This window comes from Terrapene carolina, unplaced genomic scaffold (genome assembly GCF_002925995.2).
Source record: "Terrapene carolina triunguis isolate 2854851 unplaced genomic scaffold, T_m_triunguis-2.0 Scaffold62, whole genome shotgun sequence".
Classification (NCBI taxonomy): domain Eukaryota; kingdom Metazoa; phylum Chordata; order Testudines; family Emydidae; genus Terrapene; species Terrapene triunguis.
In genome coordinates this window covers 41,566,973-41,594,972 of record NW_020664413.1, presented here as the reverse complement: position 1 = coordinate 41,594,972, position 28,000 = coordinate 41,566,973, and the positions used below count along the sequence as shown (strand labels likewise).

The 28,000-nt window shown below is 41.1% G+C and overlaps 1 protein-coding gene across 2 annotated transcripts in view; it reads left to right on the top strand.

Moving 5' to 3' along the window:
* PDE11A (phosphodiesterase 11A) overlaps positions 1 to 28,000 on the top strand; it is a 226,632-nt gene that overhangs the window by 122,361 nt on the left and 76,271 nt on the right. For both annotated transcript variants that reach the window (XM_029910560.1, XM_026647595.1), the window contains 4 exons: positions 1,445 to 1,520; positions 2,738 to 2,805; positions 4,056 to 4,148; positions 15,901 to 15,951. In XM_029910560.1, coding sequence (XP_029766420.1) covers positions 1,445 to 1,520; positions 2,738 to 2,805; positions 4,056 to 4,148; positions 15,901 to 15,951 — 288 coding nt within the window. The remainder of the gene's footprint in view (positions 1 to 1,444; positions 1,521 to 2,737; positions 2,806 to 4,055; positions 4,149 to 15,900; positions 15,952 to 28,000) is intronic.

The following is a 28,000-nucleotide window of genomic DNA, read 5'->3' as shown; positions in this document are numbered from 1 at the left end:
CATGAGGGACTGAATTTCGTTGTTAGTTATGATCAATGTTTGATTGTATGAGAGGTTTGGAAATGCAGCTGGTGATCTGAGTTCAGTATTTTGCACATATTCCTTCCGCTTAAATATAATTACCCATTTCTTCACAGAAGAGCCATAAGACTAATAGGGCTATGTCCTATCATAGATTTTATGTGGGACTCCCCATTGATTTCAATCAGACGTTCCATATATGTATTGATGGGAGGATATGACTCTTAATAGTAAACTGAATTGCTTCACACTCTTCCAGATGGCAGTTCCTCCAAGTCCTCAGTTGGAGGTCATTATAGAATCAGTATACAGCTGCTCACATGGCAGCCTTTGGAACTGCAGCATCTGAGAAGGCATCTGTTCCCAGTACATTGCTTCCTTACAGAATTGTAACCTTTGCTCCTCAAACTCCTCTTATTTGTAGTCTGTCACCATTTCCCCCGTTGTGGGTTTTACAACAGCACCAGAAACACCTCCTGATCTCTACCTTTGGCTGAGAGCTGCAGCCGGTCTCAGCCCACCCTGTTCACCCCCTTCAACCTCTCTTCAGAGTTTGAAGAATCGCTTGCATCCCTTGGGACGTCTTGCAGCACTAACTCCAAAGAACAGCATAGAAAATGGAGAATCCATGGCATTAAAAGTACATTGCAAAGCTTCATATCACAGTATATTACCTCAAAACAAGTGGGGAGGCAAAAGGTCTTTTCTGAATTACAGGTGACATCTACATAGGAAATCTCACCTCCTCATTTTTGATCACAGCCCTCAGTTCCTCCTGAAATTTGCCTTCTTCTCCCACCCAATTCCCAGCTCACTTCTTGCCTTACCTCTGCAAATCTTAAACTATACGTCCCCTCTCTTGCTTATTGGCTGTTTTTGAAACCAACATCAGATTAACTCTTCGGGGAGGGCACCACACCTCTCTTCTGAACCCATTTGGCAGGTGATTCATATTCCCTTTCCTAAGCCACCAATATATTTGACCCATGAGTGATCTCCTCTTGGTATAGCCCTTCCTTGAAACTGTTCTATTCAGCTATTATCCAAATGACAGGGCATTATCCCAGTCATGTTTAGTCCTTAGTTCAAATCAAGAACCAAACATTGTAAGCTCTCTGAGGCACACGCTGTGTTTTCATATATGTTAAGACAATTTCTAATACAGGCCCTGATTCAACCAATACTTTGGGCAAAGCCCTGCTTGCTTTACTCATGCAAGTAATCCTACTATAGATTAGGCATCAATAGGCGTTTTTACTGAATTAGGCCTGCAGGATTTGACCCATGTGGAATTAAACTAATTTGTAACTATGAGCTTGTTGAAGTCCTCCTTGATGTTACTATTAGCGGGACATCAGAGGACTACAATTAGCTTACCCAAATACTGTACCGATGGCTAAAGTTCTCATTTTTTACATCCTAGGCTGACCAGTTTTCTGGCTTTCACATAAGGTCTGTTCTTTGTGTTCCTATATGGAATAGCAACCACCAAATAATTGGTAAGATATTTCACATAACTAAGTTCAGCATTATTGTGCTCATATGAATTTACTTCTGTTTTTTTAATTGTGTTCCTTTTTCTTCTGTTTCCCAGCTGAATATTGTTAAGCAGTTATGATACCTAGGAGGCATACTAAGTATCCAAGAAGGAACATTTTTTGACTTGGATACTGTATGGACTGTTTTTCAGCTTTCCAATTGCTTCATTGTTATATTACTTTTGTGTGCACAGTTTGGGCAATTGTTGGTCTGATCCTGAAAGGTGCTCCATGGAGTCTATACAGATTAGACAAATAATTACCTGATTTTTTTCACACAAAAAGGGAGGCCCTGTAAAATTATGGGACTATAAATGATCATAGCTCAATTGAAGTCAATGCAGTGATGACCGTTTACAGCAGCTGAGGCTCTGGCCCATGGCCCCATATGTTATGGTAGTAAACAAATAGAGTTGAGAGTGGTAAGTACGTTGCAGATGTGATGTGCACTCATCACATTACAGGGCCAGGCCTTGTCTGCTTAAGCAACCAATACAAACATAGTAATTGTGCCTTTTAAAAACTGTGGTTCATGATGTTTGTTGCATAGCAAGAGACAAAAGAGAAATTCATTGATACATTTTACAATATTTTGTGAGGGCTATAAGTAAATAGAAGGAATAGTCTTTCACAAAGGAATTTAATATTGACTCATGTAGAGCCACCAGCTTTTAATAGTTTTTCCCTACAAGTTGCTTAATAGAATTGGGTATTCATTGACTCAGTAAATGGTTGGGCCAGTTTTTGGGGGAAAGAGATTCATATATGTGGGTCATGGTAAATTAGCTAAGAGTTAAGAATGAAGGCACTGATTCAGCAAGTTACATAGGCATGTGCCCTGAAGTCTATGGGACTACTTATGTGCCTAAAGTTTGTCAAATATTAAGTACCTTGCTGAATCAGGGTATTAATCTCTCACACAAAGCATTGAGTAATACCATGTAGACTGCCAATATTATACTTGCACAACAGACAAAACAGCTAACAGTAGTAAACTGAATCATGTCATCAAAACAAAACAAACAATGAGACTATTGCTATTTGCTATTACTATTTTTCATAATTAATTATTTGGAGTTTTGCTTTAGAGTTGGAAAAATATTGTAATTAGTAATGAACAGAATTTCTGCATTATGAATGAATCTACATTAAAAGCTTTGTCTTTTAACTTTCTAAAGGGGTAGCTCAAGTGTTGAACAGGCTTGATGGGAAACCCTTTGATGATGCTGATCAGCGATTATTTGAGGTAAGATGTACTTAACTTTGCAACAATTCTGTACTCTGCCAGCATAAATTCTATATTTCTAGATACTGAGGGTTGTTTAAGCCTAACTTGCAAGGAAAAGGCTTGCACTGTCTATATTCCTTATCAGCAGATTCTCCATTGATACATTTGGATTCTAGCTTATTGTAAGTGGCAGCTGTTTGAGAGAGGCCACCACTCCATGCCCTGTTTCATCTTTCTCACCATTAATCAACAAACAGAAAAAAGATCTTATTCTGACCCTGATCTGCAATGGAATAGGATAAAACTAGAGATAGATTCTGAGCAACAAAGTTGGAATTCTGATATGAATTCCTCCAAAAATTGGGGAGTTCAGACATGGGGTTTGGCACATCTATAAACAAAAAATAAATAATAAGGATTAAAACCATTGTTACTTGATTGTATTTAAATTGGATAATTATTTAACTATCCTCTCGAGCATCTCTCAGATCTAATTTCTTTGTTTCCTGTAGGTAGCAATTGTAACTATTCACTATAAGAGTGCCATGTATAAAAGTGTTTTGGTATGTTTGTGGCCAAATTAAGAGGGTATATAATTTATTTATGTGTATTGCTGTAGCATTCAAATGCTTCATTCAGGACCAGAGTCCCATTGCACTTTGACCTATACAAAGACACAGGACAACATGGCTTGTTACATGTATGCAGGTTTTTTGAGCACACAATTACTTAAACATACTAGATTAGCTTTCTGCATTGTTTTTAATGTGGGATAATATTTTATGGAAGTAGCACCCAAAAGTACTTTGTCAGTCTTCCAGTCCCTGTACAATACTGGGAGGGATGACAAACATGGCATATATGGTTTTGCACACCATCATAGTTATTGTATGTTTGTCAATCGTGGTTCACTTAAGGCCAAATCTTGGTCCAGTTCCAAGACTCCAAGTAAGAGTGAGATTTGGCCCATATTATGTCAAGAGATTACTCATTTTAGCTTGAGAAACAGGTCAGGTGTTATATTTGGAGCGCCTCACGGAAAGCAGGCTGTTTTGAAAATACAGTTACCTAAACAGATTCTTCTCATAATTATTTATCATACAGAACAGCTTTACTGACCTGTATTCTCCAGCTAGCATGCCCTTAACTAAATACAATTATTTCTATAATGTATCTGTTTTCTAGTTTACTCCTCATCCTGTTGTTTCAAACATCTAAAACAGCATTCATCTTTGTGTTGTTATTTTAAATGAATTATTTCTTTTTAGGCTTTTGTTATTTTTTGTGGCCTGGGCATCAACAACACAATAATGTATGACCAAGTGAAGAAATCTTGGGCAAAGCAATCCGTGGCTCTTGATGTAAGTATATGATCAAAGTATTCAAACACTCTCTGTAAATCATTTTTGTCATAAACATATCATACATAAAAGGTCATTCTGCTGCAGAATTTATCACAGTGAACTTTGTAGTTAGCTTCATTTTCTAAATATACAGTTCTGTCTGCTTAGAATTCTCGTTTCATTAGGGGAGATTATGTGGGGTACATTTATTATAATGAACCTAATCTTCAGTTTGTTTAAATTAGTGTACCTCAAAAGAATCCTCCAGTTGCAATGTACATATACCAGCTAAGTATTGAGCTGATAAAGGCATACAGTTGTGTTGTGATTCACAGAAGTAAAAAAGGATCTGGTCCCAGCTCTGAGGAGCTTACAGTCTAAATCAGACAAACCCAGGAAATGGTGAGAAAGGAGAGAAAGGAGAAACAACATTTCAAAAAATAATAAAAGTAATGAGAGTCATGTTATGTTGTGAATGAAGCCTATATATTCCCATCCAGTGAGGAGAGAAATAAATAGCACCAAAGTAGCGGTCACCTGTAGGAAGTAAGGTGGAAAAAAGTGAGTTTTGAGCAGGGATTTGAAAGAAGAGAGTGAAAATCCTTGGGGCACTGGAAAAGGGAGGTTAAGTATACACATGGGGTGGGGGGAGGAGGGTGGGGGGAAATGTCAGGATTTCTTTGTTTTACTTCCAGTTCACAGTTGGATCAGAAGAGTGCAGTTACTGAAAATTTGTAGAACTTGATATACCACCCAATTGTGAGTAGTTTTTTGTTTTTAAACTTATTGTATGTAATGAAAAAGGCAGAGCAACTGGGGAAAATTCTGAAGGGAAGAGCTGAGGTATCATATATATCATTAGTACTTTTAGCTTCATGAGGCGAAATCTGTAGAAATCTTTCTTTCACAGTTATATCCATTATTGGAATAAAGTGAGGGCCTGCCAGAGCTGAGGTCTGATACTTCAAGAAAACCACATTTTCTCTACTAAAGGTCAAGGCTAGATAATGAAAGTTCTTTCTAGTTCTGCTACTTGGCCCGGTCTACACTACAGGGTTAGGTCGAATTTAGCTGCGTTAGGTCGATTTATAATGAATGTGTCTACACAAGCAACCCCATTCTGTCGTCCTAAAGGGCTCTTAAAATCGACTTCTGTACTACTCCCCGGCAAGGGGAGTAGCGCTAAAATTGCTGGATCGAATTTGGGGTAGTGCGGACGCAAATTGATGTTATTGACCTCCGGGAGCTATCCCAGAGTGGCCCAATGTGACCGCTCTGGACAGCACTTTCAACTCCGATGCACAAGCCAGGTACACAGGAAAAGCCCTGGGAACTTTTGAATTTCATTTCCTGTTTGGTCAGTGTGGCGAGCTCAGCAGCACAGGTGACCATGCAGTACCCCCAGAATCGCAAACGAGCTCCAGCATGGAGCATACAGGAGACACTGGATCTGATTGCTGTATGGGGAGAAGATTCTGTGCAGGCAGAACTCCGATCAAAAAGAAGAAATGCTAATATATATGCCAAAATTGCACAGGGCATGATGGACAGAGGCTACAACAGGGACACACAGCAGTGCCGCGTGAAAGTCAAGGAGCTCAGGCAAGCCTACCAAAAGACAAAGGAGGCAAATGTTCGCTCTGGGTCAGAGCCCCATATATGCCGCTTCTATGATCAGCTGCATGGCATTCTAGAGGGGGACCGTACCACTACCCAGGGGCGGCTCTATGTATTTTGCCGCCCCAAGCACGGCAGTCAGGCGGCTTTCGGCGGCATGCCTGTGGGAGGTCCGCCGGTCCCACGCCTTCGGCGTACCCGCTGCCGAATTGCCGCCAAAATCGCAGGACCGGCGGACCTCCCGCAGGCACGCCACCGAAGGCAGCCCGACTGCCGCCCTCACGGCGACCGGCAGGCCACCCCCCGCAGCTTGCCGCCCCAGGCACGCGCTTGCTGCGCTGGTGCCTGGAGCCGCCCCTGCCACTACCCCACCACTGTCCGTGGACACCTGCAAGGGGGGAGTCTCACGCAACATGGAGGAGGATTTTGTGGATGAGGAGGAGGAGGAGGAGAATGCGCAGCAGGCAAGCGGTGAATCTGTTCTCCCTGGCAGCCACAACCTTTTCATCACCCTGGAGCCAATACCCTCCCAAGGTGGGATCCCCGACCCTAAAGGTGGAGAAGGCACCTCTGGTGAGTGCACATTTGTAACTACATTACAGGGTTTAAAAGCAATGGTGTTTAATGTTTGATTTGCCCTGAAGACTTGGGATGCATTCGCAGCCAGTACAGCTACTGGAAAAGTCTGTTAACGTGTCTGGGGATGGAGTGGGAATCCTCCAGGGACATCTCCATGAAGCTCTTCTGGAGGTACTCTGAAAGCCTTTGCAGAAGGTTTCTGGGGAGGGCTGCCTTATTTCGTCCTCCACGGTAGGACACTTTACCACGCCAAGCCAGTAACAAGTAGTCTGGAATCATTGCAGCACAAAGCATGGCAGCGAATGGTCCTGAGTTTTGGTTGCATTCAAGCAACATTCGGTCTATATCTTTCTGTTAGCCTCAGGAGAGCGGTATCATTCATGGTCACCTGGTTGAAATAGAGGAATTTTTGTAAGGGAAAAGTAAAAGGACTCCGTTCATGCTGGGCTGTTTGCACTCGGTTAAAAGGGATCATCCCTGAGAATAGCCACGCGGCGGGGGGAGGGGTGAAGGGATCATCCCAAATAGCCACGCGGAGGCATGGGGGGAGGTGTGTGCTGCACATCCACCCGAAAACCACAGCCCCTCCTTTTAAATGGCAAACCCAACCGGCATTGCTTACTATGGGAAAGGAGGGCGCTGCAGTTTGAAAACATTCCCACGTGTTATGAAGGCAAACCCGTGTACTCTTTGGCTTACCATGGCTGCCTGGAAACCGAATTCTGTTGCCCAGCTGTGTGTGATGTGTCACCATACCGGCAGGCGCTCAATATAAAAGGCAAAATGCGACCTTGTTCCTAAAGCACATGTGCTGTCTGCTGTGAATTGCTTGATTCACTGTGAAAGAGTCTCCCTTTTGTTCTCAGAAATGTATCATCTTAAATTTTACTCTCCCTTTTTATCCCCCCGCAGGTGCAAATGTTTCTATGCTCCCCCTATCTTCTCCGTCCCTGAGGTTATCGCAGATTAGAAGGCGAAAAAAACACACTTGTGATTACATGTTTTCCAAGCTCATGCAGTCCTCCCGCACTGATAGGCATTGAATGCATGGAGGCATTCAGTGGCAGAGTCCAGGAAAGCATTAAGTGAGTGCGATGAGAAGAGACAAGATGCAATGCTTAGGCTAATGGGGGAGCAAACGGACATGCTCAGGCGTCTGGTGGAGCTGCAGGAAAGCCAACAAGAGCACAGTCCACTGCTGCATCCACTGTACAACCGCCTGCCCTCCTCCCCAAGTTCCATATTCTCCTCACCCAGATGCCCAAAAACGCGTCGGGGGGAGGCTCCGGGCACCCAGCCACTCCAGTGCAGAGGATGGCCCAAGCAACAGAAGGCTGTCATTCAAACAGTTTTGATTTGTAGTGTGGCTACCATAAGCAATGTGGCCTTGTCCTTCCCTCCTCCCCCATTCCACCCTACCTCACCCAGGCTACCTTATCAGTTATCTCCCTTTTTTTTAATTAATAAAGAAACAATGCATGGTTTCAAAATAATAGTGACTTTATTTCCTTTGCCAGCTGTGATCGAAGGGGAGAGGGTGGTTGGCTTACAGGGAATTAAAATTAACAAAGGGGGTGGGTTTGCATCAAGGAGAAACACACACAACTGTCACCGTAGCCTGGCCAGTCATGAAACTGGTTTTCAAAGCCTCTCTGATGTGCAGCACGCCTACCTGTGCTCTTCTAATCACCCTGGTGTCTGGCTGTTCAAAATTGGCAGCCAAGCGATTAGCCTTAACCTCCCACCCCACCATAATCGTCTCCCCCTTACTCTCACAGATATTATGGAGCACACAGCAAGCAGTAATAACAATGGGAATATTGGTTGCGCTGAGGTCTAACCTAGTCAGCAAACAGCGCCAGTGAGCTTTTAAACGTCCAAAGGCACATTCTAACACCATTCTGCACTTGCTCAGCCTATAGTTGAACTGCTCCTTACTACTGTCCAGGGTGCCTGTGTATGGCTTCATGAGCCACGGGAGCAAGGGGTAGGCTGGGTCTCCAAGGATAACTATTGGCATTTCAACATCCCCAACAGTAATTTTCTGGTCTGGGAAGTAATTCCCTTCTTGCAGCTGCTCAAACAGCCCGGAGTTCCTAAAGATGCAAGCGTCATGCACCTTTCCCGGCCATCCCACGTTGATGTCGGTGAAACGTCCCTTGTGATCCACCAGTGCTTGCAGCACCATTGAGAAGTACTCCTTGCGGTTTATGTACTGGTTGGCAAGGTGGTCCGGTGCCAAGATACGGATATGTGTTCAGTCTGTCGCCCCACCACAGTTAGAGAAAGCCATCCACTATGACCTACACATTTCCCAGAGTCACTACCCTTGATAGCAGAACGTCAGTGATTGCATTGGCTACTTGAATCACAGCAGTTCCCACAGTAGATATGCCCACTCCAAACTGATTCCCATCTGACCGGTAGCAGTCAGGCGTTGCAAGCTTCCACAGGGCTATCGCCACTCGCTTCTCAACTGTCAGGACAGCTCTCATCTTGGTATTCCTGCACTTCAGGGAGGGGGAAAGCAACTCACAGAGTTCCAGGAAAGTGCCCTTACGCATGCGAAAGTTTCACAGCCACTGGGAATCATCCCATACCTGCAACACTATGCGGTCCCACCAGTCTGTGCTTATTTTCCGGGCCCAGAATCGGCGTTCCACTATATCAACGAGCCCCACTGCCGCCATGATGTCCCAATTGCCACATCCCATGCTTTCAGGAATGTCCTTGTCCATGTCCTCCTCACAATCGTCCTCATGCTGCTGTCTCTTAGCCAGGTTCTGCACATACTACAGTATAATGCGCGAGGTGTTTACAATGCTCGCAACAGCAGTGGTGAGCTGAGCGGGCTCCATGCTTGCCGTGCTATGGCGTCTGCACGGGTAACCGAGGAAAAAAGGCGCAAAATGATTGTCTGCAGTTGCTTTCACGGAGGGAGGGGAGACTGACGACATGTACCCAAAACCATCCGTGACAATGTTTTTGCCCCATCAGGCATTGGGAGCTTAACCCAGAATTCCAATGAACAGCGGAGACTGCGGGAACTCTGGGATAGCTTCCCACAGTGTACCGCTCCATGAGTCGATGCTAGCCACAGTAGTGAGGACACAATCCGCCGACTTAATGAGCTTAGTGGGGACATACACAATCGACTGTATAAAATCGATTTCTAAAAATTGACTTCTATAAAATCGACCTAATTTCGTAGTGTAGACATACCCTTTGATTCTAATACTGCATGTTACAGTATCTCGTAACACAATGGCCTTAACCAGTGAGGGGGCCAGAATGCTACCACAGAGCTTTGCAAGTTGCAGACCAGTCAACCTAAAATTGTGGAAAAGGTGTCTCTTTCTTTTCTTGTCCATTACTTCTCATAAAAAGACACTCTTATGGAAAAGTCCTTAAGGCTACATCTAAACTACAGGCTTGGGGTGTGATTCCCAGTTTGTGTACACATACTCATGCTAGGTTGAGAGCTCGTATGAGGATGAATAGAATGGGCAGTGATAGGTGGCGGCATAGCATAGCCATGCCAAGTACCTACCCTATTTCCAGGCACGTTTGTACTCGGCCTATGCCCAGCTAATCTGTATTGCCGCTGCTTGTGCTACTGTGGCTACATTGCTATTTACACTTGTACTAGCTCATACTAGGTCTCATTAAGCATGTGTACGCAAGCTGGGAATCACACCCCTAGCTCACAGTGTAGACATAGCCTTAGAATGATGAAGGATAAAACCATCAAGGGTCTGTAGAAATTAATCTAAAGTCTATAGCATTTCAAAAAATTATATCCTCTTTGTAATCTTTTTAGAAACATTCTGTGGAATTCTGTAGCAGAATACAATTCTTTATTAAATTCTATATGATGGTTAAACCCCACTCCCCACAAAAAAACCACTGTTGAAGATTACCATTCTCTATTAAATTCTGTATATTTTAAGAGTAGGGCTGTCGATTAATCGCAGTTAACTCACACGATTAACTCAAAAAAATTAATCGTGATTAAAAAAATTAATCATGATTAATTGCAGTTAAAGAATAGAATACCAATTGAAATTTATAAAATATTTTTGGATGTTTTTCTACATTTTCAAATATATTGATTTCTATTACAACTCAGAATACAAAGTGTACAGTGCTCACTTTATATTATTTTTGATTACAAATATTTGCACTGTAAAAATGGTAAAAGAAATAGCATTTTTAAGTTCACCTCATACAAGTATTGTAGTGCAATCTCTTTATCGAGAAAGTGTAAGTTACAAATGTAGAATTTTTTTGTTACACAACTGCACTCAAAAACAAAAACGATATAAAACTTTAGAGCCTACAAGTCCACTCCGTCCTACTTCTTGTTCAGCCAATTGCTCAGACAAACAAGTTTGGTTACAATTTGCAGGAGATAATGCTGCCTGCTTCTTGTTTACAATGTCACCTGAAAGTGAGAACAGGCATTCGCATGGCACTTTTGTATCCGGTGTCAGAAGATATTTACATGCCAGATGTGCTAAAGATTCATATGTCCCTTCATGCTTCAACCACTATTCCAGAGGACATGCATCCATGCTGATGACGGGTTCTGCTCGATAATGATCGAAAGCAGAGTGGACCCATGCATGTTCATTTTCATCATCTGAGTCAGATGCCACCAGCAGAAGGTTGATTTTCTTTTTGGTGGTTCGGGTTTTTTACAGTGCAAAACTTTGTAATCAAAATAAATATAAAGTGAGCACTGTACACTTTGTATTCTGTGTTGTAATTTAAATCAATACATTTGAAAATGTAGAAAACATCAAAAAATATTTAAATAAATGGTATTCTATTATTGTTTAACAGTGCAATTAATCATGGGATTAATCACGATTAATTTTTTTAATTGCGTGATTAATCACAATTATTTTTTTTAATCACTTGACAGCCCTATTTAAGAGTAATTATGTAAAAAGTCTACCTCTAACTGCTCACATTGGCTTCATTCACAAAGAAACAAAGCTTTGAAGCTGGTCATATAGATGTCCTCTGCTGCTCCTAAGGCTGTGAATGCAGTGGTGGGGTAGCTGTGTGTCTATTTGACATTCAGAATGACAGCACTATAAATGAGGATTATTTTTTAAATGTTCCTGCTGTTTTTAAGACACTTCTTAAAAATTGGATGATATAGTTATGATGTAATCAGAGGCTTATATAGTTCTTCTAGCAAAACATAGATCTGATTCAATTACACCTATGAAATAGAAAGAACTCTTGTTTCACGAGGGTATAATGAATTTTTGTCCTTTCCATTAAATATAATTTATAATATATGTACCTAGTATAGTCTTACAAATTAAAGGCTTTACAGGCTTGCTTTTTACAGATGATGTCATGCTGAGGTTCCGTCCCCCTACATTTTCAAAGTGGTGTACAGAGGTTTTAGGCATGAAACTCTCACTAAAGTCAAAAAAATCACACTTATTTGAAAAAGATAAGTCTTTTAAAGGGTTTTAGTTACTATACTGCAAAACAGGGTCTTTAAAATTCCTAGATTTACTGTTTTATTAGAGAAATGAGTGAGAAGTTGAAGATCAAATAAGTTAGTGAAAGTGGTATAAATCATCAAATTAAGTTTGCCAGGGAAAACTGGATTTTTTTTATGTGTCTTACACATAAGACACATATATTTATTTATTTATAAAAATACACCCACATTATACATGAAGATAATATTTTTCTTGAGTTTCAAGAAATCTGTAATCCACTTGAACTTCTCATTCTTGGTTCACACAATTACCAGTAGCCCTTGTTAAAAATGCAATGTATTTATTACCTTTATGGTTTCCTCTCTTTCTTCTTATGTGAATCTATGATAGCTTAGTTCCATATTTTTTAATGGCCACATGCAAACTCCCCCTAGTATTTGATGGTCATATTTTTTGTCAGGAGAAAAGTAATTTCCCCTAGATTTGCAGTAATGTCTTGGATTTCCACACATGACCTCAACTTCATGATGATGTGGATTCTCAATGTACTTATCCCTTGAATGGCCAAATCCACTAGATTTATATAACACGCACAAATGTGGGATAGCTCATTAAGAATAGCAGAAGGGAACTTGATCTGAATTAAGTCATAAACCCCTGAACTCTTATGAAAATGGCAAAAGCTATTTTTTGTCCTGGAGATATTATCTGTGTCACTATGGTCTCAGTCCACAGCACAATCCAAAGCATTTAAGTGTGTGCTTAATGTTAAATCCTTTGAAGCCAATGGGAGTACTTACATGATTAAATCTGAGCATATGCTGAAGCACTTTTTTGGCTCAACACCTATGTTTGTATAAAGACTTAAGATTTAAGAGGCACAGTGTAAACCCTCTTTCTTTAGGGCTGTTGTGGGACTCAATACTCTTTACAATTATAATAATTATTAACTATTTGCAAGACCTCACAAACCCCAACTTTTTCACATAAAATCACATCTTGAATTGAATTCCCTTCCGTGAGAAGAAAATCAAATTATGGCAAATATTAAACTGAGCAGGTACAAAGCAAGGAAGATTTAGGTGGGAAATGGCTATTCGTTATTTTATCTAAGAAAACAGAATTGCTTGGTTGTAAAATACAACTACTCTCTTGGACATTCTATAAAGATTAATCACCATGTGGTGTGGATGTTGATTATAGGTATGATGAATGGCTATCATATTTCAATGAACAGTTATTCTTTCTTTAAATGAGAAACTTCCCATGATAGTACCTGGTTGAGATGAGTGCAAAAAATACAGAACAAAAAGAGGCTAGTAACTCTCTATTGAGGGACAAAGAATCCTTTTCTCAACAATGGAAATACTTTGTTAATATTTATATATGTTTACTGATCTAGCTAGATCTGCAATAACTGAGTGGCATTTCAAATTGACATTATAACCAGATTTAAGAGAAGTCTGTTTGATACAGACTACCGGTATATTGGGATTTGTAGATACTGCTTTTTTTATGGAGCTCTCATAACACTGGCTAAGAAACGGAAAACAAAAGATGGAATAAATGGTTAGTTTTCAATACGGCAAAAGATCAACAATGGAATGCCTTAAGCTTTCCTTCTAGGATAAGTGTTGTTGGGGGCTTAACTTGATGACACTGAAGATCCCTTCCAGTCCTATGTACCTAGTATATTTATTAAAGATATGGGAAAGGGAGTGAACAGCAGGATAGAAAAGTTTGCAGATAAAAAAATTAGTTTGGAATAAACAAGACTAGACAAGAGAGAAAATTCAGAAGGAATTAACAAATCTAGCTAAATGAGCAGCACTGTGACAGAAGAAATTCAATGTTGACCATTACAAGCTAATACACTTCAGAAGGAATAATTTGAACTGATCATTCATATTGCTGGATTTTAAATTAACAGTAACCAGTCGGGAAAGAGACCTGGGCACTGTTGTAGACAACTAAATTAAAAGCTCTGCTAAATGTGCTGCAGTGGCCCAAAAAGCTAATAAAAATGTTTGGTTGCATAATGAATAGGTTAAAAAAATCCCAAAATATTATGACAAAATGTAAATCTTTGTTATGCCCTCACTTAGAATTGTGTACATCAGGGGCAGGCAAACTTTTTGGCCCGAGGGCCACATCGGGTTTCGTAAATTGTATGGAGGGCTGGTTAGAGGAGGAGGTTGTGGGCTGGCCCCCACCTCCTATCTGGCCCCCCCCCGGAACTCCTGCCCCATCCAACCCCCCCTGTTCCCTGACGGCCGCCCCGGGACCTATGCCCCATCCACACACACCCGCTCCCTGTCCCATGACCGCCCCCGGGCCCTTGCCACCTCATCCAACCCCTCCTCTCATTTGTGACGGCCCCCCCCAGAACCCCTGCCCCGTCCAACCATCCCTTCTCCCTGTCCCTTGACTGCCCCCGGAACCCCTGCTCCGAATGCCCCCTGCAGCCCCATCCAACCCCGCCCTCCTTCCTGACTGCCCCCCCAGGACCCTTGCACTCATTCAACCCCTTGTTCCCCCCATGACCGCCCCGACCCCTATCCACACCCCCACCCCCTGACCACCACCCTGAACTCCCCTGACCTCTATCCAAACCCCCTGCCCCCTTACCGCGCTGCCTGGGGCACCGGTGGCTGGCGGCGCTACAGCCGCACCACCTGGCTGGAGCCGGGCCATGCCACCGCCACCACCATGCAGCACAGAGCATCGGGTCAGGCCGGGCTCTGCAGCTGCGCTGCCCCAGGAGCTCACAGCCCCGCCGCCCAGAGCATTGCGCCGGCGGCGAAGCGAGCGAGCTGAGGCTGCGGGGGAGGGGGGACAGCAGGGGAGGGGCCAGGGGCTAGCCTCCCGGGCCAGGAGCTCAGGGGCCGGGCAGGACAGTCCTGCGGGCCGTAGTTTGCCCACCTCTGGTGTACACAGTTCTGGTCACCTTTTCTGGAAAGAGATATAATGGAAATGAAAGGGCTTCAGAGACAGGCAATCTAAGTTATTAGAAATATGGAGAGACTAATAGGATAAGACCCAAAAAATTGATGCTGTTTGGGGCTGAGGGTTATAATATAAGCTAAGAACAGGATAAAGGGAATAGAGCAGGTACTTTGGGTGCTGCTATTTACCTTTTCTCATAAGGCAACAACAGGACATTCAATAAATACTAAAGAGCAAAAAATGTAAAACTGCTATAAAGAAATACATTTTACACAACTCCCAATTAACGGATGGAACTCAATGTTACAGGCCAAAAGATTAAGAGGGTTCGAAAAAGAGAGTAGACATTTATATGGATAATAAAAACACCCACAATTTATATTAAATGCATACAACCATTTTTTAAAATAACGGATATTAACCTGAGTGCTTCATAACATAAACCAACCAGCCACCAGCTGTGTGGGTTTGGAAGAAACTTCCTCTGTGGGAATGCATAGATGCTGCAGAGTTGTCCTGTGTGCCTGCGCCACAGTTGCCCATCCTATGCAGAGTGGAACTTAGGTGGTTCCATGCACAGAGAGCCTTCTGCAGCTTCTGGATTGCTGGGTGAATATTTCCCTTAGAGAAGGATACATTTTACTCCAGGTATGTACATGCATATTCATATATGTCTCAACGCTGTGGCCCATCCCTTACATACCAGCTGCTATTTCTGGAAGTACTCATTTCTAGAGCACCATATTTAAGGGAATGACAGCTATAGGCTAGAAATGATAATTAGCTAGCAGTGAGATGCCTTTAGAAAGGACATAAGCTCAACAGTTTCATGAGTATCATTACTTCGAAATCAAAGTACAAATAAACATGGACCTTTTCTCTTTTAATTGCAGGATTTCAAGAGAACTATAATTATGCCTTTAGTATTACACTACTTACTGTGTATGGGTTTCCGATAAAATTATCTGGAATGTAAATGCGAGATGTATACCTGAGAACCTGCAATTAGTTATATATGTTGTAATTCATAGCTAACTGATGCTGCATAAATATTAATAAAACTTGTTTTTAAAGCAATTTATTAGACAGCATCAAGGAACCCTCTAATTTCTACTTATCCACTGTGAAAAATTGATTTTTTTTCTTTTGTTCTGCATCAGGTGCTGTCCTACCATGCAACATGTTCAAAGGCAGAAGTTGACAAATTTAAGGTAAGGATTTACACTTCCGTTTAGCGTACAAAGCAACTGTAAGATAAAATGAATGTAGGTCAGATAAAAAGAAAAACAAAAAGTCAGTTTTACTTTTATATTCAAAATAGACACAGAGGCTGTTTGTACAAACTGTTAATGGATGAGTGAGCATAGCTCCAAAAGACTCGTGGTTAAGATAAGTAGTCACAACTTCAGAATCTGCAGTATCTGACAGTACTTCTAAACCTTTTGAGATTCTCGTATTACTCGATGGGTAAGAGAAATAAGATATTTTCTGTGCCAACTTCCATTTTCTTTAGTACAGCCAACACATTTAAATAATGGCATATTGAGAGTGAGGAGGCAACTAATAATTGTGTGTGCATGCTGAATCCTGCAAGATTATCAAGACTTAATTTTTTAAGAAGGGACTGTGACCGATTCGGTCACAGAGACCCCCTTGGGACTAACACCTGACGTGCTGAGATTACCTCTGAGCCCGTTTTCCCTGCCAGCTTGGGACTCCGGAACCCTGCCTTGTTGAGCCAGACACGGTAGCCTGCTGCAACACAGACCAGGTCTGGTCCACGCCCCAAAGCTGCAGACTTTAACTAAAAACTGCTCAATAGGTCTTCTATCTCAAACATGCAGACACCCAGTTCCCAATGGGATCCAAACCCCAAATAAATCCGTTTTACTTTGTATAAAGCTTATACAGGGTAAACTCATAAATTGTCTGCCCTCTATAACACAGAGAGAGAGAGAGATGCACAGCTGTTTGCTCCTCCAGGTATTAATCACTTACTCTGGGTTCATTAATAAACAAAAGTGATTTTATTAAGTATAAAAAATAGGATTTAAGTGGTTCCAGAGCAAAGTAAGTCACCAAGCAAAATAAAGCAAAAACACGCAAGTCTAAGCCTAATACATTAAGAAACTGTTTACAGGTAAAATCTCACCCTCAGAAATGTTCCAAAAAGCTTCTTTCACCGACTAGACTTCTTCCTAGACTGGGCCCGATCCTTTCCCCTGGTACAGTCCATGTTAGTTCCAGCCAGGGCCGACGAGAGGGCGGGGAGGGAGCCGGTACAAATTACCGGGGCCTGGTGGTCCGGAAGGGGGCCCAGGTACCAGCTTCCCCCCCCTCTCGTCGGCCCTGTTTAGCTGGTCCGCCCTTGCTGGGGGGCCCGAAAAAATTCCGGACCCGGCTTCCTCCCCCCCCCCCCTGCCCCCCGTCAGCCCTGTTTAGCTGGTCCACCCTTGCTGGGGGGCCCGAAAAATTTTTTTCACCGGGTCCCAAACCCGCTCTCGGCGGCCCTGCCAGACATCTTAGGTGGAAACTAGGGGTTTTCTCATGACTGGCAGCCTCCTTTGTTCTGTTCCACCCCCTTTTATAGCTTTGGCACAAGGCTGGAATCTTTTGTCTCTCTGGGTCCCCACTCCTCTTTCTAAATTGAGAAGTACCAGATAAAAGATGGATTCCAATCTCAGGTGACATGCTCACATGTCACTGTAAGACCTCATTCTTCATTACCCACGGGCTGGCCCACACACACACACACACACACGTACACAGGAAGGCTTGCAGGTAAATAAACCCATTCACAACCAATTGTCCTAGTCAATGGGAGCCATCAAGATTCTAAGCTGCCATTAATGGCCCACACTTTGAATAATTACAATAAGACCTCAGAGTTATACTTCATATTTCTAGCTTCAGACACAAGAATGATACATACATACAAATAGGAGGAATACATTCAGTAGGTTATAACCTTTGTTATACCTTACAAGAAAACTTTTGCATAAAGCATATTCCAGTTACATCATATTCACACTCATAAGTATATTTCCATAAAACATATGGAGTGCAACGTCACAGGGACTACTCTTTAGTTTCTGTCAACACTCCATGTGTGCAAATAGCTGCCTTTGACTGACTGCCATTATTTGTCTTCTGGAGAGCTTTTCAAGTTATAAATGACACTTTTGGGAGAATACATATTGTCTCCTCTCCTATACACAGTGTATATCAGGCTGATGGGAAGGTTAGATGTGGGCTGTAACACTCAGCTCTGTCTCCATTGCTCCTGGCCTGGCTACAACAATGTAATGAATCAGTGTCTACTAATTTGGGGCACGGCTAGCTGGCTGCAACTTAATCTGGACAACAGTGAGATGATCTAAGTTGTTTGGGGAAGCAGCAGAAGAGTTGGAAAAAATGATATCTGTGCCTGCATTGATTGACGCTGTGGAACCACCACTTCTAATTCAGTTGTGTATGTTCATTTTGCAACTTAGGCAGCAGTTGTGGCCTAGAATGCTGTTTGCATCTGTGCCTGATGAAAAGAATTTTCTTTCACGTGTGTACCTTGCCACAGTTATCCACACCTTTATCACCTCAAATCTACAGTTCTGTAATGTGCTCTACATAGGACTACACCTTGAGGCCATTCACAAACTGAATCTAGTGCAGAATATTTTCACCTGCTTAAGACATTGAATTTCGTGTCAGGAGCCCAAAACACCAGTGCTCTGGGATCTGCCCTGGCTTACATTAAGTCTCTAGGTGGAATTCTAGGTGTTGCTCTTAGCCCATAAAGCTCTCAGTGGTTTGGGGCACAGGCTGACATTTTCAATCATCATCATCTTCATCAGCTGTTCCATATTAAGTGACAGGACAAGTTCAGCAATATTTATAGCCAAATCCAGCAACCATCTTTATCAGCACTGGTTTCAATAGTTTCCTTCGTACAGATCAGTGATGTAGCCAGGTTCTAACATCAGGGGGAGTGAACACCTAAAAAAAGGCACCACCCGACATATCAAATTACTAATTACCACTCCGCAAACCCCTCTGCCAGCTCGGGAGAGGCACCAGAGCTAAACACTGCGAAGCTGGCCCAGCCCCTGCAGCCCCCACTCCCTGGCCCGTGCACACACTGTAGCAAAGGGATCAGCGGAGACCAGCTGGGGTGTGTGTGGGGAGTGACACCAGGGGTCCGTCTCTCCAAAGCCCCAGCCTCAAATTGCAACTTCCTGGCAGGTGAGCTCTGTAAGGGGAAAGCCCCCAAAGCGGGGCAGGCAGCCTCAGAGGCAGGGGGGCAAACTGGGAGCTTCCCCCCCATGTGAAAAAAAGACTCCGCATTGTCTGGAGCCACCAGATTTCCGCCTTTTTTGAATTAAAAGCTCCAAAGGAGAAGCAGATTGCTCGCGCCAGGCTTGCCTTCCCTGCGCGGCGCGCGGCTGGAGTCCGGGCGCAGCAGACCCAGGAGTGGGCTGGGGTCTGGGGATGGCCAGCCGCTGACTTGATCCTTTGGGCTCTGCCCCTGTTCTCAGCTCAGCACCCGGATCTGCTCCAAGGCCCCACCCGGCCCCGCCCCGACTCCGCCCTCTCCCTACCCCTATTGGACCCCTTTCCAAATCCCCGCCCCCTACCCCCGACTCCGCCCCCTCCCTGCCCCTATTGGACCCCTCCCCAAACCCCCACCCTGGCCCCTCCTCTTCCCCAGCGTGCCGCGTTCCCCCTCCTTCCCCCCGCCCCAGGCTTGCCGCGTGAATCAGCTGTTTCGCGGTGCAAGCGCTGGGAGCCGGGGAGAAGCAGAACACAGTGGCGCGCTGAGGGGAGGAGGTGGAGCGGAGGTGAGCTGGGTGGGGGGGCGGGGGACCGGGGAGCTGCCGGTGGGTGCTCAGCACCCACCAATTTTTCCCCGTGGGTGCTCCAGCCCCGGAGCACCCACGGAGTCGGCACCTAAGGCGCCGCTTTTGGAGAATGTGCTCAGTGGGGGAGCGGCCGCTCCCCCTGCTCCCCCCCTAGCTATGCTATTGGTATAGATATATTATTAGGATAGAAGAGCAATGAATTATGAAGTATATTTGCCAAGGAATGCTGCTACGCAGTCATAATCATATGATCGCCAAAAGCTTCAGTGGCATGATAAAATTGCCAGTGGTGGTCATAGACTGAACATCCAGCCAGGCTGCCTTACGTATCTACCTAGAGATTGATCAGGCTGGCATGTGAGTTGCAAATAGGCTATGTCCCATTGGGATTTGCCTTGGTGATAACAACAATGACCTGAGAGACCACCTCTGACCCCATGTGATGCTGCTACACTTGTCATAAATGGAGGTGCTCAAGCTGAAGCGCCCTTCTATAAATGGTGTGTGCTCTGTAAGGATTCCTTGACTATGGATCTCACTCCACAAGGTGATCCACCAGAGCCAGATTTAATATTTGCTGGTGGATATTCATTTGTATGTCAAGGAGAGTGAATAATTCTTAAATATATTTTGTATTTGAATTTATATAGGGGATGTATGTTCAGACAAGGCTGGGCACATTACAGATTTTTATAAAATACACGAATAAATTTCCTCTGTCTCAGTCTTGTTTTTCTATCTTTGCCATCTTGTTTATCTTTGGCCTTATCTTTTTGTTCTTTATTTTATCTATCCCCAAAATGTTTTTTCCTTTTTATTTTTGGCTGCATAAACTTTTAAGTATTGGCTGTTACAAAGTGATAAAAATGAATAGATATACTTGAGGCTTATTTTTCCTGAGGCTATTGTCTATTATCTTATTTTTGTTGTATCACAATAAATCCAAGGGGTTGTAGTCTAGGCTGTTAAAGAGTTATTGATGAAATTCCAATTAAAATCAACTTTAATTGTTGCAGCTGAGAATAATGCACACTGCTATAGTGGGTGCCCTTTTTAAAGAGTTACAATTCATCAGAGAAATTACATCACAAGCAAATGCCATTTCTAAGTTCCCAAAGTAACAAATGACACTTTGGTTGCTATTGCTGCTATTCCCCTATTGAGAATTCACTTCCCGCCCCCGCCCCCCAAAAAAAAGAAAGTTCCTTAATTCAAAGTCTACTTAGGCTTTGTAAAAATCTCTCAGGGAAAGTAGTGGAAGCACCATTGGCTGGGAGGCTGGGCAGTAGAGGAGGAAAGGTACAATACTGAACATTGTAAATTAACATGATGATAGGCCATGTAACCTAATAGGACTTTTCCATATCTGATTTCTATGATTGTCTCGTTGTCATATCTCCACATTATACTTAGTTTTCTACATTTTTGAAGGAATTCCACTTCTTGAATTATTGGAATGTCCCTCTTAAAAATAGCTCGTCACTGATAATAGGTCTCAAAACTGGGTTGCCTTCTTTTAAAAATGCTTACATTATTACAAGTTACTCTCTAAATAACCCAGCATTTGGGGTCATACCAAAATGCTGTTATTATTGGAGGTTCCATCTCAATTAGAAATCCAATTATATGGATCATTGCTCTTTGAAAATTCATGACACCAGCCTTTTCACTTTTTATCATTAAAAACATTGACTAAAATAATGTGAAAATACATTTACTCCACTGTTTTTGTTTATAAGCACTTAGTTTCTTAGCATACATTTCTCAAAAGGCTAGTGTGAGAGGCAGAACTCTATGAAATGTAGGCTTGGTGTAAGTGGGTACAACCCTACTGACTTCATGGAAATTCCCCCACGTACACTGCTGTCAATGACATAAAAGAATGATAAAATGTAATGTATGTAACCCACTTTCTCATATGATGAGAGAGGAAGGTTGGTCTTTTGGCTAGGGCCCTGGAGTAGACTCAGGAGATCTAGGTAGTCAGTTCTGCCACATACTTCCTATGTGGCCCTTGGACAAAAATCACAACTTCTCTGGGTGTAATTCAGGCTCCATTGAAGTGATTGGGAGCTTAGCCAATGTCTTCAATGGGCCTAGGATTTCATTCTCTTTCCCTCAGATCCCTGATTTGTAAAACTGCATAATAATGCTTCCTTCCCACAACCTTTGTCTGTGTTGTCTATTCTGATTGTAAGCTCTTAGTGTGGCAGGCTATCTGTGCACTGTTAATGTGTATACAGTGCTTACTACAGTAGGGCCGTGATCTCAGTTAACAACAAATGAAACGTTAGGGCCCAAAGCTGCATTGCTTGCCAATTTAAAAAAGTCATTGTAATCAATGAGAGTTTGGGGTTGGGACCCTTTTTCAGTTTCTGTAGTTACAGAACAACAAGTGGATTTTAGATGGGGGAGGGAATTAGGGAAATTGACACCACTAGAGCTACTAATTAAAGACAATCAAGACTAACAGTATTAGGTTTCCCACCATTGTTCCCATAATTGGGATGTGTACAGTACTCCTATCTTCCATTTGAAAATGGATGTTGCTTCTGTGAATGATGTACAAAAGTAAAAGAATAGCGCAAGTAACAGACATATAAACATAATATTATACTATGGTCTACAGCTGAAGAAATAGTTTCTAATAAATAATGCACTAGACAAATTTAATCTTTTCCTATTCACAGAATACCCATGAACAGATCCTCTCAGATTTATTTGCTACTCAAAATTATTCAACATTTTTTGTAATGTTCATTTAAACTCTGATGGCTTGCTATTTGGATCTCTGTTGCTTAGTTTGGACTGGTCACACAAATCATATTGTATTATTTCTATTCTCTGACTTGAACAGCATAGGTTCTTATAGGCAGATTTTTGCTGCAACTGCTTTGTTTCCAGGAAGCAAATTTAAAATTAGCCTTCTGTAAACATTTGTGAGCATGAGGTTAAAAAGTATTCTTGCACCTAAAACTCAGTCATATGAATGTTCACAGGAATTGAAGACAAGAGTGATAAATATATAGATGAAGCAAGTTCCTTAAAAATACAAACGAATATTTCTCCAATTTTTGGAGAAATCACCCAGTTATACTATGGAGGCAAATCTCCTCTCCTGTGTTTCAGGATTATTTTACTTGAGTTAATGATGGTCATGGGCCTGATTCACCGCTATATTTCTCCTGATTTACATCTGAGTATTCCATTACAAACAAAATGAGTTACATCAGCATAAAACTGAAGTCACCATGGTGGATCGTGCCCCATATCTACATTAATTCATTTTCTTTAATTTATTGGGAAACTAGGACTATTTGTGTCTTTAAAAGCTGTGTGCCAAGTCAGAATGGAAGTTAAAGTACTCGGTTGTCTCTTCGATTTAAAATTAGGCCAACATCTCTAATTTCCATACTCCCATTATTAGTGTTTGGCTAAAATCATTTGTAATATTATTGAACAGAAAAGCCTCAGTTAACCGAATATAGGCTAAACAGAGTTTGGTTATGTCCTATAGAGTTGTATTATACTGCCTGGCTGGCGTCTTCTCATTGGGATCTAGGTTCACCAAGCCTGAAACATCGTTGTCTTTTTTCCCCAGTGCTATCTGGATTTAGAAATCCAGCCTTCAAGAGTAAAGAATGCAGGACTGAGCCTCAGGACTGGATATTTTTAGAAAGAAAGAGTCACTGAATTCTGAGATAGGATTAAACAAGTACTATGTATTAGATCAGTTTTAAAACTCAAATAGCAAATAAACACACCCACAAACACACCTCACCTTAAAATTCAACTAATGTATTTTACAGAGAAAATATGCAAACACTCCTCTCTTGATGTGTAATATACAAGAAGCTATTTTTAAAAAGCTAACCTAATTGTGCAGCTCTGAATGGTATAAGCCAGATCAATATTTAATGGCTATGATGCATTATTTATAGATTTTTGAGATAGTCCCTTCTGTAGGGTGAACAGTACACAGGAGAGCCACATGACAAAAATAATGAATCACCTACTGTACAAAATCTTTGATTCAGAATGTAGTGATAATAATATACCCTTTCTGCCTCAGCTACTTTGGCTTAACTGTGGCTCATAAAGGACTAGCCTAATTGTGGAAAACTGAAAGTTGTGCTTGGATTTTTGTCTCTTAAGAATTACAGATATTTCACAAAATAAAGATTGAGAAAATTGAGCTAAAAAAGGAAAACAAATTTTACTACTGCTACTTGACCTCACATTCTAAACAGTTGGACACACTGATTAGACAACTTATTTGCATAAATTGAATTATGTGAAGGCACCAGCTGTAATGGTATAAAATGAGTTTAGTACAGCCATTATCTGAGGTTATAATTTTATACACATTCTTAGATACTCTGTGATGGACAGTGCAAATACAATTAAATTGAAATTAAGTTGAAATTTAAAAAAAAAAAAGTTACCAGATCTATAGATGTAAAAAAAGTTGGAAAAATTTCATTACAGTGTTTCCTTTTTTAATTTCCATTAAAAAAACACCTCTAGTTATTTCAATTGAATAATATTGAGTTCATGTGGCAAAAACAAATACTCTTTACTTGCAGGACAGGTGGAATGTTTAAATTCCAGGATGATGTCTGTATATCTGTCTAGTGTATTTATATGGGGTCTGCTACCATAGTATCTAAGTATTTGGATCTAGGTAGGTTCCCAGCTGTGTCACTGATGGATCACATGAGTGAGAAGGGCAAGTCACTTCACCTCTTTATGTTTTGTTTCCCCATCTGTAAAAGGAGGATAATATTCAAACCCCTCTGTAAAGCTCACAGATTCTTGAACTAGTAGGTACTATACCAATACAAAAGATTATGATGAATCATCATAAACCTGTCCAAAATGCATTGGGGTTTAGACTGAAAATTGAGATGGTTTTGATGTTTTCTGTGATTATTAGCGAGTCCTTTATTTAAAGATCTTAGGACTTTAGTAGAACATCTCTTATAGAACAGTCCTATGGAATCTAATAGGAATTAAACAATAGGTGTCTATAGATCTTTATTAAAATTCTGTGGAAATTACCCCACAACATTATGGAATTTAGTAGAATTTTTTTTAATAGGAGTGTTTTATAGAATTTCATAGGGAAGTGATGTCTCTATATGATTATATGCTGTGTTAAAAAACAAGTGTCAAAAAGCAATATTGCTGTTCTGATTGCAGAATGAGGGAATGCCATAAATAGCAATATTAAATAATAAATGAGTACCTCTAACAGAGAAAGTCGACAACATTATAGTCAAACTGGAATATAAATCATATTGGTTTTAAAGCTCTACCTTGTTGTTTTTATCCATAAACTACAGGAAATTTGTTTTCTATTACAAGCAAGACATTCAGTTACGTTTTTTGAAGAATTCTTCACAAAAAGAAACTGAAAATTATTTAGTGATTGTATTTTACTATAAATCTAAATCAAAGCACCAAACCTCCAGGTTCCATTTACAGATATTAAAAATACATTCCTAAGGAAAAAATATGCCCAAATCAGCAATCTAAAGAATGTCACTGATATTTTCCCTTTAATGCTGGCTATTTTCACTTTATTAGGTAATTGTTCACACTACAGTAATGATATTTTGACAACAGTCAGGTTGAAAAACCTTAAAAAGGGAACGATGTAAGAAAAGGGATTGATGTGGACTAATTTACCCCATGCTAAAAGACTTCATGTGTTAGTGTGTTGCTGCTATCAGTTATGTTGTTTATATTGGAAATTTTTTCCGTTTGTTGCATTCGTTGTGGTGTCCAGAAATACTGCCTCTGGGCTTAGATGCTATTTCCAGTTTGCTTGTTTTTCCAAACAAACGTTAGAGACGTTGCATCATTCATAGCAGGAGGTGAAATGATTCATTATCCAATATAGCTATTGTCTTTCCTTCAATCTGATTGGTCACCCTGCTCTACAGCAATCTCGTCATCTGAAAAGCTCTGTGGAAAAAATGCAGTCCAGCATTACTTTATTCAACCAACCACAATGCAAGAAAGATAAGATGTAGTCCATAGAAAATGTCATTTGAATGATAGGAATATCTGCTTTATGATCAAGCATCAACACTTGTCAAATGATAAAGTAGTATGCTTCAGTCATGAACACTTACATGTGAATTTAAGTTTATACTGGAAAAAGACATGTAGATAGCAATAAAGACAGAGTGTCTGTATGTTCAAGTCAAGTCAGAACTAGACCAGAATAACTCCTTGCTCTAGGAATGATCACTCATATTGTGAAGCCACTCATTATGGATCTGAGTGTGAACCACTTACAATGGTGAGCAATTATTCACAGAAGTAGCCTATTGACATTGAGATGACTCGTATGGAATTGCTCACTATTGGGAACACCGGTTTCCCAATCTGGCCTTATTAGGAGCATTGTATTGATATTTGCTCTAAATACTTGACAGAACTCTTCAAAGTAATCTAGTACAAAACTGTATAAAATTACATATTTTGTACAGATCTAATCTGACTTTTTTCTGTAGCATCCATTGGTTGGAAAACATGAAAAATATTTTCTGTTTTTCATCAAATTTAATTTCACTGGAACTTTTGACCAGCTCTAGTATTGTCTACATACTATTTGAATGCTAAAGGAAGATTTTCATCTTAAAAATCATATTAAAAAGCAAAATCCTTTATATTAGTGATGGGGGGAAATTGCTTTTCTCAGTGTGGGTAATGAAAATGGAGTAGGCAGTTTTTCTTTGTTAAAAGCCTAGTTCACTTTCTGGCTCCTTTGCTCTAGCAAAATGCTGCAATTTTTGGTTGCAAATGCTATTGGAAAATGCTTGATTATTTTTCACAACCTTCTACTGTAGTTGTTTTAAAAATATTAATGGTAATATTCCTATAAGTTTATTTTTACAATTTTTTTTCCCAAAGTTAGCTTGGTAACATCCCGTTACATTTTTTAGGTAGAGCCAAATGGTTTGCATTTGAGCTAGAACCTCTTTGCAATTAGAAAGTTCAGGAGAGGTCAGAAACTGGAAATCCATAAGAAATAAATTCACTGTGAGATTAACATGTTTGGCCACTGGGTGCCATCCTTGCTCCATATTAAGGCTGGTAGTTGAGCACCATTTCTCTAAAAATGTAAAATTCTAAAGAAGGTAATTCCAGTATAATTTGAAACTGTAATAATGTTTTTGTGTGTGCATGTACTGGAATATGTTAGCAACGTAGACACTGTTTATTGCTGTTGCACAGGGGAGTGAGGTGAGAAAGAACCTAAAGAAATACCCTCACTGGTTCAGATCTGTTAAAATCAAAGCCCCATATCAAAAATTTCATTTCACGAATCTCTGTAAACTAATACAGGAATGGGGGGGGGGGGCTGCTATATCCTACATGCACGCGAGTAAATTTGTTCCCATGAGTAATTTCAGTTGGAGTTCACTGGGACAACTTGCTGGAGTAAAGTTACTCAGGTGTGTAAGTGGGCACACAGAGGCCATTAGGCATATATCATACAGACAGAATCTATTATTTAGTATGTAAAAGTATGTGATTACAGTTTGGCAAAAGTTAATTGTATTGTTTCATTAACTGTCAGATCGATGCAGAATTATTTTAATCTACAGAGTTCATGCAACTACTTCTTTTCCTCCTAGCAAAAGGCCAGGCATAGTGAACATATTTTCTGACAGAAGAAATATGTTGGTAGTTTTGCATTTTCAGTCTTTTAAATGATAAACATTTTAAATATGTGAAAATTTTGATTCCAGCACTTCTATTTCTTGCTGCAACTGCATAGAGATTGTACAGATTGCACCCCAGGCGAGAACAGTAAACTGAATATTTTATGAGACAATTTCTGTGAAGGGTTCTGTCATCTTTCACTTTGCAGCAAGCTATATCCAGCACTGTGAACAAGAACAACAACTGGGAACATGGCACATCAATGTTTCCTAGTGTAGTTATGATCTTGACTGCACATGTACAGATCTATATATTGCATTTTAATAGTGTAATTGACCCCACTTTGTATCCCCATGAGTGACATGGCACTTAATACAATCCCTGGTTTACTATAAACTTGAAGGCAAAAGAAGCAGATGCTTTGTGTCTAGGCCCACATAGACTCGACCGCTAAATGGGTTCTAGATAACCACTTGCACATCTTTACTATAGAAAGTAGAAAGGAAAGGCTGTAAACATGCAGTGCATAGATATATTAGTTAATTAATAAAAGGACTTTACTGTGTATAGTCTAATTCAGTCTCCCACAACCAGCCCCTTAGATAGGGGACAGTCTCCTGTAGAAACTGCCTGCCAATTCATACTTCCTCAACTCATGTTACTGCTTGGTGGCCTTCTCTGTTGCCATGCATCAAGCACATTCCTTCATGATGTAGGGATAGGA